General features: G+C 46.9%; 1 protein-coding gene across 1 annotated transcript; it reads right to left on the minus strand.

The window, feature by feature from the left end:
• Nucleotides 1-14,262: 14,262 nt before the first annotated feature.
• LOC134474706 (uncharacterized) lies at nucleotides 14,263-16,290 on the minus strand. The gene has a single exon (XM_063243228.1). The coding sequence runs from the start codon at nucleotides 15,895-15,897 to the stop codon at nucleotides 14,263-14,265; it is 1,635 nt and encodes a 544-aa protein (XP_063099298.1). The 5' UTR covers nucleotides 15,898-16,290.
• Between the last annotated feature and the right edge of the window lie 732 nt (nucleotides 16,291-17,022).

A 17,022-nucleotide genomic window follows, 5' to 3' on the forward strand; every position in this document is an offset into this window, starting at 1 on the left:
TGGGCTCCAACAGTTCACAGAAATCCACAAGCTTGTGGTTGACAGGCAACCACAATGGGCTGTGATTGGCTGAGCACCACTGTGAGCTGGACTTTAGGCTGTAGGATACAAGTGTGCAGTAGGAGACCTGAGTCACAATGCTGGGCGTTGCCATGGAGACCTCAGTGGCACAGAGGACCTTGTAGGGCAAGATTTAAATAGGATGAATATTCTTGGCCTGGTATGCCACAATATTCTCTCTGAAGGCTTCACTCCTCAGAATTTGTGGATGGAAATGCTTGCCAATCTACACATGGATGCACATTCAATGGGATATTAAACATGCCAGGGCCTGGCAGATGACCTCTTCCATGTCCTATCCTTGAGCATATGCTTTTCCCTTGTCATGTCAGTCATTTGGCTGAGTCCTGTTCCCTAAGCTATTCAGTCAAGACTTGCTGGCATCATTCAACTGCAGTATAAGAGCTTTCTGTGAAATTTCCCAACAGAAATCCTCTGCAAGCACATAGCTTTGGATATGAGAGACAGTGGTGGAAGTTGAATTTCAAGGGCAGATATTTGAAAAAATGAAACAAGCCCCGAATAAGATCTTTACATGTTTCCCAGATGAATATGTTTGGAAATATGGGGGAAGATGGAGATCAAGGCTGGGAAGAGTGCACACCCATTTCAAGGTACAAAAACCAGGGAAAAACATGGGCAAGCAAGAGAGCTGGTTAATCTGATGTAAAAATCTTTGATGATGAAAGGAAAATTATATTCTCATGATGATATAATCAGGCTGTAGAAGTGAAGTTCTCATGTGGGTTGTCCTCTGTGTGGCCTTCTGCATTGGGCAGTGGATGCAGGACAGGAGATCTTCAAACAAATCTGGTGGAACACAAATTACTGGAAAAAAAATTCAGCCTAAATCCTGTGTATTCCTTCCCTTTGAGAACATATATGGATAATGTACGAAGTTTCAAAAGAGAAAATGTCTATTGGGTCATAGTTTCAACAATGAAATGTTCACTTCACATAACATTTTGAATTTTGCTTTCACAGTTGCTCATGTATCAGGCCTGAGTAAAGCAGAATGCAGAGTAAGCCTCATCAATAGTTGTGCATTCCATAAGTGGTTTTAAAAACCAGTGAAACCCTTTGGACTTAGTGTTTGTATTTAATTGGTTGATTGGTTTTTCAAATTGTTTGTTTTACTATTTTTAACTTTGTGAGTCAGGGAAGCCCTCACTCATAGTGATTTCGACCTCTCCAAAAGCTCTGAAGTTATTCATGTAACAGCTATTACATGCTATAAGTTTCTCCTATTAAAACTTGAAAGACTAACAGACTCTGCTACTTTTCATCTAAGTTCAGTGTTGGGCTAACTTCAGGGTTTGACTTTTTACAAGTCCTTTGAAAAGTGTCCTCCTCTAGTCACTGGTCGTGCTGGAATTTACTTTGTTGTGAAGACAGGATTTGAGCAAATTGACACAAGTACAGTTTGCCACTACTCTGGACACCTGGTTAAATATCGAGTTCCCTAAATGGTGTGTGTTTTACTTTGATCTCTGCTCACACTTTGCTCATCCAGTTAGAACCACAGGGCTCCAGGCCATAGCGTTCCAGGACTGAACAAGAAAATTTCCATTCCATTTTGGGAGTTCATTCGTCTCTCATAATTACTTTTTCCAGAAATGTGTGCTTCAGGAGAGGCCCAGTCCCAATGTGGAGAGGCCCATTTTCATTCACTCACTTTCAGACTTTCTAAGATTTTCAGTTACTAGAGATTTTCCCAGACTTGCCATTGTCAAGGGACAGTGCACTTCACTTGAAATTGTGCAGTATTACTTCATGTGTCTCCGTGGAAATTCCACCAATGGCAAACTCTTGCTGTAGTCATCTCCAAGTGTTGCTGCGTAAGAAAATATAACTAACAAAGGATGTGGATTCCAGCAGAATGAGGAAAGGAGGGATTATCTTTATTTCAGTGCAGGTTGACCTTTCAAAGAAACAGTAATTCCTATCAAATAGGAGGTAAAATCTTTTGTAAAGAGACATGGACATGAAACACTCAACTTTATGTCACTTTTTTTAAAACGCCAAGGGCATTTGAGAAATTCTTGGCTGCTGAATTGTCCCTTTTTGCAAATTTCTCTTAGGTAAGACACTCCAGCTACTTCAAACCATTGTACAGTTCCTTCCATGTAAAAAACCAAAGCAAAAAACAAAATAAATTAAAACAAAACCCATCAAATTACATTTGAGAGCACACAATTGCTCAGCAGGCCCACTATTCAAGAAGTTAGAGGTACAGAATCCTCAGCCTTCAGCCCATGGCCTGAAGTTTTGTCTCTATCATGGCCCCTCAATTCCCTGGCATGTCCACATTAACTCATGAATCTTTACTCATTTCCTCTTCAAATGCACAGAATTCAATATATTTGAACCCTGTTCACCTGGGCTGTAATCATCCAAGGACACACCAGAGGAAGTGCAGCCACTCCCTTGCCTGGGGCCTTGGAGCTTATCACAATAGAAATGAACACCTGAACAAGGGGAGCCAAAACAAAGAGAGGCATATTCCTAAAGCCTGAAGCACAGAAGCTACCTATAGACCAGTAGTGGGATTTCACAAATTATGTAAGAATCTCTGTACACATGCTTGGCATGGTCCCTGATGCCTATAATCCCAGCAATTAGGGGGCTGAAGTGGAGGGATCCTTGGGAGTTCCAGTCCATCTTGGGCTACGAATTTATCTCAAGGCCTCTTTCAACAACTACATAAGATGCTGTTTCCAAAAAGAGGACAACAGAAAACTAGACACACTTGGTCTAGGTCCCTGAGTTCACTACATGAGTTGTGGAGTCCAAATATTCCATGCCATGAGAAAATACCTGGGATTTTTAGTGAAAGGGGCATTTGCATCCCTTTTCTAAGGGTTTCCCTTTCACCATGTTACAGTTGAATTCTGGGAAAACCTGCTGGTGATAAGGTATTGAGCTAGTACCTCATGTTTAGTGTTCAGGATTATGCTGGAATGGCTGCAGACCTCCTTGAAATAGTGATTGCAGACAAGTGAACCCCGAGGAAGCTGGATAGTTGAAGCAGGCACTCCAAATATTCATGCACTGCAAGGATTCACTTTCATTTTGGGTCTCATCTTCTGGTTGCTGGCTTTTAGTGCTAACTGATACTACCATGGTGGCAGTAATCCAGCAGAGCCTGCATGTATGGTTTTCAGGTTTGCTTCCCAAGCCCCCAGAAACTTGGCAGAACCCAAATCATTGTGGCATTTTCTTTCCTCCCTTGAAACATTTGGCTTTCTACGTTTGATAACTGAATAGACTGGGCTAGTCACCTTTGGACCCCATATACCACAAACAGAGCTTAAGACAGAGCCAATTACTTCCCTACACTTGTCAAAATATGTCAAATTTGCTTGATCACCACAACTTCAAAGAAAATTCTGAGGCAACTTAGAGAGGTTAATCAAATACTGCATGATTGAAATGGCTATGGTTGTATGAGGTGGAAAGCTGCAGAGTTGGGCTGAAACTGTTCACAGAAATCCACAGGCTTGTGGTTGCCAGGCAACCACACTGGGCTGTGATTGGCTGAACATCCCTGTGAGGTGGATTTTAGGCTCTAGGTTTGAAAATTTAAACGACTGGGATAGTCAAGTTTGGAACCCATAGACCTCAGACATACCAAAAGGTTTTCCAAATACTTCCCTCCTCTTCTCAAAATATGTCAAATTTTCTTGATCACTACAACTCTAAAAAAAATTCTGAGGCAACATAGAGAGGCTAATCAAATACTGCATGATTGGAATGGCTGTGGTTGTATGAGGTGGAAAGCTGCATAGTTGGGCTCCAACAGTTCACAGAAATCCACAAGCTTGTGGTTGACAGGCAACCACAATGGGCTGTGATTGGCTGAGCACCACTGTGAGCTGGACTTTAGGCTGTAGGATACAAGTGTGCAGTAGGAGACCTGAGTCACAATGCTGGGCGTTGCCATGGAGACCTCAGTGGCACAGAGGACCTTGTAGGGCAAGATTTAAATAGGATGAATATTCTTGGCCTGGTATGCCACAATATTCTCTCTGAAGGCTTCACTCCTCAGAATTTGTGGATGGAAATGCTTGCCAATCTACACATGGATGCACATTCAATGGGATATTAAACATGCCAGGGCCTGGCAGATGACCTCTTCCATGTCCTATCCTTGAGCATATGCTTTTCCCTTGTCATGTCAGTCATTTGGCTGAGTCCTGTTCCCTAAGCTATTCAGTCAAGACTTGCTGGCATCATTCAACTGCAGTATAAGAGCTTTCTGTGAAATTTCCCAACAGAAATCCTCTGCAAGCACATAGCTTTGGATATGAGAGACAGTGGTGGAAGTTGAATTTCAAGGGCAGATATTTGAAAAAATGAAACAAGCCCCGAATAAGATCTTTACATGTTTCCCAGATGAATATGTTTGGAAATATGGGGGAAGATGGAGATCAAGGCTGGGAAGAGTGCACACCCATTTCAAGGTACAAAAACCAGGGAAAAACATGGGCAAGCAAGAGAGCTGGTTAATCTGATGTAAAAATCTTTGATGATGAAAGGAAAATTATATTCTCATGATGATATAATCAGGCTGTAGAAGTGAAGTTCTCATGTGGGTTGTCCTCTGTGTGGCCTTCTGCATTGGGCAGTGGATGCAGGACAGGAGATCTTCAAACAAATCTGGTGGAACACAAATTACTGGAAAAAAAATTCAGCCTAAATCCTGTGTATTCCTTCCCTTTGAGAACATATATGGATAATGTACGAAGTTTCAAAAGAGAAAATGTCTATTGGGTCATAGTTTCAACAATGAAATGTTCACTTCACATAACATTTTGAATTTTGCTTTCACAGTTGCTCATGTATCAGGCCTGAGTAAAGCAGAATGCAGAGTAAGCCTCATCAATAGTTGTGCATTCCATAAGTGGTTTTAAAAACCAGTGAAACCCTTTGGACTTAGTGTTTGTATTTAATTGGTTGATTGGTTTTTCAAATTGTTTGTTTTACTATTTTTAACTTTGTGAGTCAGGGAAGCCCTCACTCATAGTGATTTCGACCTCTCCAAAAGCTCTGAAGTTATTCATGTAACAGCTATTACATGCTATAAGTTTCTCCTATTAAAACTTGAAAGACTAACAGACTCTGCTACTTTTCATCTAAGTTCAGTGTTGGGCTAACTTCAGGGTTTGACTTTTTACAAGTCCTTTGAAAAGTGTCCTCCTCTAGTCACTGGTCATGCTGGAATTTACTTTGTTGTGAAGACAGGATTTGAGCAAATTGACACAAGTACAGTTTGCCACTACTCTGGACACCTGGTTAAATATCGAGTTCCCTAAATGGTGTGTGTTTTACTTTGATCTCTGCTCACACTTTGCTCATCCAGTTAGAACCACAGGGCTCCAGGCCATAGCGTTCCAGGACTGAACAAGAAAATTTCCATTCCATTTTGGGAGTTCATTCGTCTCTCATAATTACTTTTTCCAGAAATGTGTGCTTCAGGAGAGGCCCAGTCCCAATGTGGAGAGGCCCATTTTCATTCACTCACTTTCAGACTTTCTAAGATTTTCAGTTACTAGAGATTTTCCCAGACTTGCCATTGTCAAGGGACAGTGCACTTCACTTGAAATTGTGCAGTATTACTTCATGTGTCTCCGTGGAAATTCCACCAATGGCAAACTCTTGCTGTAGTCATCTCCAAGTGTTGCTGCGTAAGAAAATATAACTAACAAAGGATGTGGATTCCAGCAGAATGAGGAAAGGAGGGATTATCTTTATTTCAGTGCAGGTTGACCTTTCAAAGAAACAGTAATTCCTATCAAATAGGAGGTAAAATCTTTTGTAAAGAGACATGGACATGAAACACTCAACTTTATGTCACTTTTTTTAAAACGCCAAGGGCATTTGAGAAATTCTTGGCTGCTGAATTGTCCCTTTTTGCAAATTTCTCTTAGGTAAGACACTCCAGCTACTTCAAACCATTGTACAGTTCCTTCCATGTAAAAAACCAAAGCAAAAAACAAAATAAATTAAAACAAAACCCATCAAATTACATTTGAGAGCACACAATTGCTCAGCAGGCCCACTATTCAAGAAGTTAGAGGTACAGAATCCTCAGCCTTCAGCCCATGGCCTGAAGTTTTGTCTCTATCATGGCCCCTCAATTCCCTGGCATGTCCACATTAACTCATGAATCTTTACTCATTTCCTCTTCAAATGCACAGAATTCAATATATTTGAACCCTGTTCACCTGGGCTGTAATCATCCAAGGACACACCAGAGGAAGTGCAGCCACTCCCTTGCCTGGGGCCTTGGAGCTTATCACAATAGAAATGAACACCTGAACAAGGGGAGCCAAAACAAAGAGAGGCATATTCCTAAAGCCTGAAGCACAGAAGCTACCTATAGACCAGTAGTGGGATTTCACAAATTATGTAAGAATCTCTGTACACATGCTTGGCATGGTCCCTGATGCCTATAATCCCAGCAATTAGGGGGCTGAAGTGGAGGGATCCTTGGGAGTTCCAGTCCATCTTGGGCTACGAATTTATCTCAAGGCCTCTTTCAACAACTACATAAGATGCTGTTTCCAAAAAGAGGACAACAGAAAACTAGACACACTTGGTCTAGGTCCCTGAGTTCACTACATGAGTTGTGGAGTCCAAATATTCCATGCCATGAGAAAATACCTGGGATTTTTAGTGAAAGGGGCATTTGCATCCCTTTTCTAAGGGTTTCCCTTTCACCATGTTACAGTTGAATTCTGGGAAAACCTGCTGGTGATAAGGTATTGAGCTAGTACCTCATGTTTAGTGTTCAGGATTATGCTGGAATGGCTGCAGACCTCCTTGAAATAGTGATTGCAGACAAGTGAACCCCGAGGAAGCTGGATAGTTGAAGCAGGCACTCCAAATATTCATGCACTGCAAGGATTCACTTTCATTTTGGGTCTCATCTTCTGGTTGCTGGCTTTTAGTGCTAACTGATACTACCATGGTGGCAGTAATCCAGCAGAGCCTGCATGTATGGTTTTCAGGTTTGCTTCCCAAGCCCCCAGAAACTTGGCAGAACCCAAATCATTGTGGCATTTTCTTTCCTCCCTTGAAACATTTGGCTTTCTACGTTTGATAACTGAATAGACTGGGCTAGTCACCTTTGGACCCCATATACCACAAACAGAGCTTAAGACAGAGCCAATTACTTCCCTACACTTGTCAAAATATGTCAAATTTGCTTGATCACCACAACTTCAAAGAAAATTCTGAGGCAACTTAGAGAGGTTAATCAAATACTGCATGATTGAAATGGCTATGGTTGTATGAGGTGGAAAGCTGCAGAGTTGGGCTGAAACTGTTCACAGAAATCCACAGGCTTGTGGTTGCCAGGCAACCACACTGGGCTGTGATTGGCTGAACATCCCTGTGAGGTGGATTTTAGGCTCTAGGTTTGAAAATTTAAACGACTGGGATAGTCAAGTTTGGAACCCATAGACCTCAGACATACCAAAAGGTTTTCCAATTGCTTCCCTCCTCTTCTCAAAATATGTCAAATTTTCTTGATCACTACAACTGTAAAAAAAATTCTGAGGCAACATAGAGAGGCTAATCAAATACTGCATGATTGGAATGGCTGTGGTTGTATGAGGTGGAAAGCTGCAGAGTTGGGCTCCAACAGTTCACAGAAATCCACAAGCTTGTGGTTGCCAGGCAACCACAATGGGCTGTGATTGGCTGAGCACCACTGTGAGCTGGACTTTAGGCTGTAGGATACAAGTGTGCAGTAGGAGACCTGAGTCACAATGCTGGGCGTTGCCATGGAGACCTCAGTGGCACAGAGGACCTTGTAGGGCAAGATTTAAATAGATGAATATTCTTGGCCTGGTATGCCACAATATTCTCTCTGAAGGCTTCACTCCTCAGAATTTGTGGATGGAAATGCTTGCCAATCTACACATGGATGCACATTCAATGGGATATTAAATATGCCAGGGCCTGGCAGATGACCTCTTCCATGTCCTATCCTTGAGCATACGCTTTTCCCTTGTCATGTCAGTCATTTGGCTGAGTCCTGTTCGCTAAGCTATTCAGTCAAGACTTGCTGGCATCATTCAACTGCAGTATTGTTAGGGCCAATGCCGCAGGGAAAGAGACCCCAAGGACTCAGCTCTTGGTGAGGAAAAGAAAGTTTATTTCCATGCGCATGGGGTCCCTCAGGCAAACGTGTGCAGAGGGGCCCCGAGGGGAATTTGTGCAGGGTTTTTAAAGATACACGCAGGAGGCAAGCAAGTTTACAGAAGCAAATCGCATTGGTTAATTCTGAGCGGCGCAGGACCTGGCTAATGCTGATTTGAGGGTCTGGGGCTGAGTAACTATGGAGACCGAGGGTCTTGGGTTGACCTTAGAGTGCCAGGTGCCCCCTGGTCCTGTTTATACAGTACATTCTTTTGCTTATCTCTATCTTTACAGAGAACAGAACATCTGGTGGTTAATGACTAGCAGAGACATTCCCTTTGGCCCTGCTCTGATTATCTCCTGGGAAAGGTTTAGGGAGTGAAGCATTCTTTACTGCTCTGTTCTGATAGCTCTGGGGAGTCAGAGAGTTAGCCCTTTCATTCCCCGCTCTGGGGAGTTAGGGAGTTAACCCTTTCATTCCCCCGCTCTGGGGAGTTAGGGAGTTAGCCCTTTCATTCCCCGCTCTGGGGAGTTAGGGAGTTAACCCTTTCATTCCCCCGCTCTGGGGAGTTAGGGAGTTAGCCCTTTCATTCCCCGCTCTGGGGAGTTAGGGAGTTAACCCTTTCATTCCCCCGCTCTGGGGAGTTAGGGAGTTAGCCCTTTCATTCCCCGCTCTGGGGAGGGGGTTGTAGCAGGGGGGTCGACTCTCACATTCCCCCCTTTTATTTTTTTCCCAATGACTTTTAATCCTAAAGGTCCTGTATAGGTAAGGGGTCATATTGTTGACGTAGCACCATAACTTTTACCTGAGAGATCTGAGCCCTCACAAATTGGGTTACTCGGTTAATGAGGCAAGGGGCTATAGCCATGACTATAATGAATCCGGCCAGGGGTCCCAGTAAAGGGAGAACATAGGGCAGGATTGATTCCCAGAAGGAAAACATTTTGGCTTCACTTGAAGGGGGCTCTCGAGATTTGATTCTCTCTCTCAGCTTTTCCATTGCGTCTTTTACAATCCCAGTATGATCAGTGTAGAAACAACATTCTTCTCTAAGTGCAGCGCAGAGACCGCCTTCTTTTAAAAATAGAAGATCTAAGCCTCTTCTGTTCTGTAACACTACTTCAGATAGAGACGAGAGAGATTGTTGTAACGCAGTTATAGAAGTTTCTAAGGCCTGTAAATCTTGGTTTACTACTGTAAGAAGCTCTTGGCGAGACTGATGCCCAGTAATGAGGGCTGCTGCGCCAGTTCCTATTCCCCCCGCCACACCTATTCCCAATAGGACTGCTAGAGTCAGGGAGACAGGTTCTCATTTATATCGACCTCCCATGAGGGGGAGCGTGTTAGGGGGGAGATATTTAATGCGTGGCATAAGGTCTATAAGGATGCAGGAGCTGCTGTCTGCAAGGAGGACGTTAGTGGAGACACAAGGAGTGAGCCCATTGGTACATAGCCAAAAGGCTCCAGCAGGAGGGACGAGGTACTGATCTTTGGGAAAGGAATTAGTGTGTGTGAGGCAAAGATGTCGCAAGCTTGTTGGCCAGTTATCAACTGCTCCTATACAAGTTCCTTGACCAGCGAGGCCAGGAAGGGGGAGAGTGTGGTATACTTGATTCCAATCGCATTGGCCGGGGTTGGGGGTTAGTGTATAAGAGTCATTTAGAGCGGTTCCCTCATAATACGGGGGATTAGGACTTAGACATAGCCAACAGGATTGGGGGAGATCAGGTCGGGTATGATTTAAAGCCATGTATGCTCCTTTAATCAAACTGAGTAGGTTAGAATGTGAATATTGAGGGACAGGTACGTGATCTGTCTGGAGTAGCGGAGCTTGAGAAACTGTTATGGCTGAGGGACTTACTATGGTTGTTTGAACAGTAGTAACAGGATCTATAGTAGGCTGATTATATTTTGGCTTTAGAGTAAAGTTTGGGCCTATGGGCACAAATGGGGCCTGCAGGGGAACCTTTTTTATGAGAATAAGGCTTCCCCTGTCTTTACCTGGTTCATAGACTCGAAGTCCCCAGGTGCGTCCTGTCAGCCAACCTGGGTCCTCAGGAGTGGTGACAGTGATATTTAGAACCTGACAGGATCTCTGACCGGCCGGTGGGTAGTTATCTAGGCTGCATCCCGGCGGCCCCCATGTCATTTTAAGGTGTTCATCGGGGAAGGCGGGTTGCCACCCTGTTGCAGCGGTTTCACAGCCCCAATAAGCACAAAAATATTCTCCTGGGGAATTACAATATGATCTACTCCCGGTTGGTGCGGGACAAAGATAAAAATGACTTTGTTTGGGACATTGGAGCCCTGGAAAGAACCAACAGGGTGTGGGCGCAAACCATGGACTTCCTGATCCTTCCCAGGTGCTACCCACACGTGAGTCCCCCCATCGTATTAACGACCATTTCCAGGGGCGATGGGGGCTAGCTACAGTGGGGATTATTAATATAAGTAATCCCATTAGAGCCCGGAGGGTTAAAGTCTGGGGTCCCATACGGGTCATCTTAGAGGGACACATAAGGGTAGTACTCTGAATAATCTCAGGGGGTCCTTCGGCGCAACTTTAGCTTCAGGGGGTTATCAGACCGTTTGAGTTCCCAGGAGCCGTCCACTGGTGCCGAGGCAGGCTTTAGGTGTGACGCGTGGATCCAAGAGGCGACTCCGTCAACCTTTACCGCTGTAGGAGTAGTCAATAGGACCTGGTACGGTCCTTTCCAGCGAGGCTGTAGAGTCTCTTGTTGGTGGCGCCGGACGAACACAAAGTCTCCCACCTGGTACGGATGTGGCGCGGGGAACTCACTGGGAGCATAGGCCGAGGCTAGCTGCGTCCACACGTCCCTCTGCAGGTTGTCAAGGGCGATGAGCCTGTCAGACAGGGAGGTTGGCAACAAGGCAGCATGCTCAGTTAAGGGAGTGAGATCTCGAATGGGGGGTGGAGTGCCAAAGAGGATTTCGAAGGGAGTAAGGTTAGGGGGTTTGGTAGACGGGGTGTTTCGCGCGCGAAAAAGGGCATACGGCAGGAGCATCGTCCAATCTTTTAAGCCAGTCTCATGAGCCAATTTAGTGAGGGTCTCCTTAATGGTTCTATTCATTCTCTCTACCTGTCCTGAACTTTGGGGTCTATAAGCACAATGTAATTTCCAATCAATCCCCAATATGTTGGCCAGTCCCTGACTTACCTTAGCCACAAACGCCGGTCCATTATCAGACCCTATTACCTTTGGCAATCCGAACCGGGGAAATATTTCTTCCATCAATTTTTTAGTTACCACGGCAGCGGTTTCCTTTTTGGTAGGAAAAGCCTCAGTCCATCCAGAAAAGGTATCTACAAAAACTAGCAGATATTTTAGTCCGCATCGGGCAGGCTTAACTTCTGTAAAGTCCACTTCCCAGTATTGTCCAGGTCTGGTGCCGTGTAGCCTTTTGCCGGGGGCCAGCTTGGCAGGGTAGGCATTGGTCAATTGACATGCCTCACAATTAGCCACCACCCGATTGGCGACCTGACGTATGGCAGTGGGGGATGCCCCTGGGAAGTCTTGGCGTTGGGCCAGTAGGCTTAGCTTTTTAGCTCCCAAATGAGTGAGCCGGTGGGCCTGTTGTATGTAAGCAGTCAAATCAGGTGTTTCAGGGATTTGGTTAATCTGAGCTTTCTCCTTTTGAGGAGAATCTTTGACATCAGTCACCAACATCTGTGAGTCTCCCAAGGCTGCAGATTTTGCTGCCTGATCGGCCAGGTTGTTTCCCCTTGTGACGGGATCAGTCCCTTTCTGGTGGCTGTTACAGTGTATTATCGCCACCTTCCGGGGCAACATAACTGCAGCGAGCAACTGGAGGATTTCCTGTTTGTGTTTTATTTCTTTTCCTGCGGAGGTCAGAAGCCCCCGCTGGCGGTATATGGCCCCGTGGATGTGGGCCGTTGCAAAAGCATATCGGCTATCCGTGTAAATGTTCGCTCGCTTTCCTTTAGCGAGCTCCAGAGCCTTAGTCAAAGCAATCAGTTCGGCCTTTTGGGCCGAGGACCCGTCCTCTAGTCTGGCTGTCCATATAACATTGGAATAATCAGTCACAGCCGCCCCCGCATACCGCTTACCTTGAATCAAAAAGCTACTCCCGTCAGTGAAGTAGGTCACCTCTGCATTGGGTAGGGGGCAATCCAATAAGTCCGGTCGTACTCCGGCCTCTTCTGCCAAGACGTCCTGGCAGGTATGGAGGACGGGTTCCGAAGCTTCTTCCGGCAGTAGAGTCGCCGGGTTGAGAGTCACCGGGGGTCCAAAAGTTATCTTGTCCTTGTTGAGCAAGAGGCTCTGATAATGAGTAACTCTGGCATTTGAGAGCCATCTGTCTGGAGGCTGGCGGATGATGCTTTCTAGCGTGTGCGGGGCAATGATTGTTATTTTCTGTCCCAAAGTCAATTTGTCAGCGTCTTTAATGAGCAAGGCAGCTGCTGCGATGGCCTTTAGGCAGGGTGGCCACCCGCTTGCCACAGTGTCCAGTCTTTTTGAGAGGTAAGCCACCGGACGCCTCCATGGCCCAAAGGCCTGGGTCAGCACTCCTCTCGCCATTCCTTTTTTTTCTTCCATGAAGAGAGTAAAGGGCTTATCCACATTAGGAAGAGCCAGGGCCGGAGCGGACAGGAGAGCCCGCTTGATGGCATCAAAGGCCTGCTGGTGATCTTTTTTCCAGATAAAGGGAGATCCCCCCTTCAGTAACGGATATAGGGGAGCTGCCAAAGTTGCGAATCCGGGGATCCATAACCGGCAGAACCCCGCAGTGCCCAGGAACTCTCGTAATTGTTTTTGACTCTTTGGAGGGGGAATCTGGACCACAGTCTGTTTTCTGGCCTCAGTGAGCCACCTTTGTCCCCCTTTTAAGGAGTAGCCCAGAAAAATTACCTCTCGCTTACAAATTTGAGCCTTTTTTGCTGATGCCCTATACCCCAGGATAGCCAACTCACGTAAAAGGTCCTGAGTTCCGCTTGTGCAGTCACCCTCAGAGTCCGCAGCCAGCAGCAAGTCATCTACATATTGAAGAAGGGTGAGGCTTGGGTGTTGAGCCCGAAAGGGGGCTAAATCCTTATGTAGGGCTTCATCAAAGATGGTTGGGCTGTTTTTGAAGCCCTGTGGGAGGCGCGTCCAGGTTAGTTGTCCGGCGGACCCAGTCTCAGGGTCCGTCCATTCAAATGCAAATAAGGGCTGGCTATCTTTGTGTAAAGGCAAACAGAAAAAGGCATCCTTTAAATCCAGAACAGTATACCAAGTCTTTGACGGATTTAACCCGCTGAGGAGATTATAGGGATTGGGTACGGTGGGGTGAATGTCTTCTACCCTGCTATTGACCTCCCTTAGGTCCTGTACCGGTCTGTAGTCATTCGTCCCGGGCTTTTTGACCGGGAGTAACGGAGTATTCCATGCAGACCGACAAGGAGTTAATACCCCTTGGTTTAAAAGTCTCTGTATGTGCACCTTAATCCCTAGGTGAGCTTCTCTATTAATGGGATATTGCTTGACCCGAATAGGGGAGGCAGTGGTTTTTAAAGTAACCACTACAGGCGGTTGCTGGCTTGCCAGCCCGAGTCCAGCCGTCTCGGCCCAGGATTCTTTAAAATCAGTTAACCAGGCTGGGGCGATAGGCTGGGGATCCTGGTGGTCGTAGAGCCTATATTCATCTTCCAGTTTTAGGGATAACACCGTAACCATAGGTTGCCCAACCTTTGGGTTACGGAATGTCACTTGAGGTCCTTGGGGCTCAAAGGAAATCTTTGCCCCCAGTTTGGTTAATAAGTCCCGTCCCAGGAGGGGAGCAGGACATTCGGGAATAACCAGAAAGGAGTGTTTTACTTTTCCCTTGCCTAAGTCAACTGTGCGCTCAGTGGTCCACGAGCGATATTTGCTCCCGTTAGCCCCTTGAACTAATGATTTCTTAGTTGAAAGGGCCCCTAAGGGGGCTTGTAAGGCCGAATAAACAGCTCCCGTATCGACCTCGAATTCCACGGGAGTCCCCTCCACTTTAAACATTACCCTGAGCTCGGGGAGGGGATCCGAGCCCCGAAGTCCCTAGTCTTCTTCATCTAGGGTGAGCATGGGGGCTCGGGATCGCTGTGAGGACTGTCTTTCTCGTTCTTCTTTGGCCCGTTTCTTTTTTAACTTTTCACAGTCTTTGATCAGGTGTCCTTTTTCCTTACAATATGCACATTGATCAGGGTCTAATGGAGGGCGAGTGGGCTTTCCCTTTCCTGGCTCAGGTTTTCCCTGAATAACTGTGGCCAACATCTTAGTTAATTCCTTGTTTCGTCTTTTGTCCCTAGCTAACTCTTTCTCTTCCTCTGTCTCCCGCTTATAGTAGACCTTTTCAGCTTCCTTAACAAGATCCCTCAGAGTCAGGTCTTGGAGACCATCTAGCCTTTGGAGCTTACGTCTTATATCAGGGGCCGATTGTCCTATAAAGGCCATAGCTATCGAGCCTTTTTGGCCTTCCTCCTCAGGGTTAAAAGGCGTATATCGCCGGTAAGCTTCCATCAGGCGTTCTAGAAAAACTGAGGGAGTCTCAGTAGGTCCTTGGGTAACTTCTCTTACCTTGGCCAGATTAGTGGGGCGCCTTGCGGCCGCCCGGAGACCTGCCATTAGAGTCTGGCGATAGATAGAAAGATGCTGCCTACCAGCAGGTGAGTTGGGGTCCCAGTTGGGGCGCTTTAAGGGGAAGAAGTCATCGATCCGGTCTGGTCTCTGGGTGGGTCTGCCATCCTCTCCGGGAACAGCTTTCCGGGCTTCCAGGAGGATGCGGTCTCTTTCCTCGGTGGTGAACAGGACCCCTAGGAGCTGTTGACAGTCGTCCCATGTGGGTTGGTGGGAGAACATAACAGAATCCATTAGACCTGTTAGCTTAGAAGGATCATCAGAAAAAGGAGGGTTATTGTTTTTCCAGTTATAGAGATCTGAGGTAGAAAAAGGCCAGTACTGTAAAGCGGGCATCTGCCCTCCATCTGTCCCATCGTCTATCATGGGCCCATAGGGACGGAGAGGGAGGGCAACGACTGGATCCTCAAGCCGTAGCTTGCTCCGAGTGTTCTGGGCTGGGCCCGTGGGCCCCGGAGGTGTGGGCTCGGGGCAAGCCATCGCAGGGAGTGGGGGATATAGAGGGGACGTGGGTACCGGAGGAGAAGAGGAATTTAGCTCAGGTGAAGAGGGGGCTGACGGAGAAGCAGCACTCGATTCGGACGAGGAGGCTGGAGGAGAGAGTGGGTACGGAGGAGGTTGAGTCGGCTGGGAAGGAGGAGGCTGGTCATAGTCGAGTAAGGGTAGATCAGGCTGAGACTCGGGCAGGACCGGAGCCGAAGTGGGAGGTCCTTTCAGAGCTAAAAGCTTTGGTACAGATGAGTCAGAAGGGGGAAGAAAGGATTTTACCCATAATGGGGGTTCCTCCCTGAGGTCCTGCCATACCAGGATGTAAGCGACTTGATCAGGGTGCCCCCTTTGTCCGGGGCGGAAGATGACGTCCTTAACTGCTAGAATGAGGGGCAGATGAAAAGTCCCCTCTGGTGGCCACCCCACAGAGAAAGCAGGCCACTCAGTCGAGCAGAAATCCTGCCACTTACTCTTCTTGACCTGCAAGGAGAGATCGTGAGCCCTCTTCCGCACCTCCGACCAATGGTCGAGGGTGAGGGACAATGGGGATGAGGTCGACTGTCCCATGACGTTCTATTGTCACAGGGCGGTTAACGCAAGCGCGGTACAACAAATAACCTAACACAGCACCCACGACACACAAAACAATCAGGCCGGCCACTTCATTCACATGCATACGCATCAGTTTCACTCCAAATGAGACACCTTACAGGGTGTCTCCAGATTGGCCCGGGCGGACCACAGACTGGGAATCGAAATCCCCCAGATGAGTCACCTCAAAGGGTGTCTCCAGATTGGCCCAGACGGACCACAGATTGGGAATCGAAATCCCCCAGATCGATAGGGAGACCCTATCGCAGACGGTGAACCACGGAAACCGTGTGGGGCGTCCCCCAGTCACCAGGGAACAGAGTACGAAACAGATAACAAAAATTGCCCCTAGATCGGAGCCGTATGGCTCGGGGCATAAACACCGGTGGTATGAAAAGCGACCAGTCGTACTCACCCGTAGAGCCGTTGGGGTCACCTCCCGTGAGACGTGCTAATCTCGCTGGGGCCTCCACGATGTTAGGGCCAACGCCGCAGGGAAAGAGACCCCAAGGACTCAGCTCTTGGTGAGGAAAAGAAAGTTTATTTCCATGCGCATGGGGTCCCTCAGGCAAACGTGTGCAGAGGGGCCCCGAGGGGAATTTGTGCAGGGTTTTTAAAGATACACGCAGGAGGCAAGCAAGTTTACAGAAGCAAATCGCATTGGTTAATTCTGAGCGGCGCAGGACCTGGCTAATGCTGATTTGAGGGTCTGGGGCTGAGTAACTATGGAGACCGAGGGTCTTGGGTTGACCTTAGAGTGCCAGGTGCCCCCTGGTCCTGTTTATACAGTACATTCTTTTGCTTATCTCTATCTTTACAGAGAACAGAACATCTGGTGGTTAATGACTAGCAGAGACATTCCCTTTGGCCCTGCTCTGATTATCTCCTGGGAAAGGTTTAGGGAGTGAAGCATTCTTTACTGCTCTGTTCTGATAGCTCTGGGGAGTCAGAGAGTTAGCCCTTTCATTCCCCGCTCTGGGGAGTTAGGGAGTTAACCCTTTCATTCCCCCGCTCTGGGGAGTTAGGGAGTTAGCCCTTTCATTCCCCGCTCTGGGGAGTTAGGGAGTTAACCCTTTCATTCCCCCGCTCTGGGGAGTTAGG

This window comes from Cavia porcellus, unplaced genomic scaffold, assembly GCF_034190915.1.
Source record: "Cavia porcellus strain 051 isolate PalLab524CR breed Dunkin Hartley unplaced genomic scaffold, mCavPor4.1 scaffold_36, whole genome shotgun sequence".
NCBI lineage: Eukaryota > Metazoa > Chordata > Mammalia > Rodentia > Caviidae > Cavia > Cavia porcellus.

What these genes read in the sequence shown, in the direction of transcription:
- LOC134474706 (XM_063243228.1), bottom strand. Translation starts at nt 15,897, where the DNA reads ATGGGACAGTCGACCTCATCCCCATTGTCCCTCACCCTCGACCATTGG.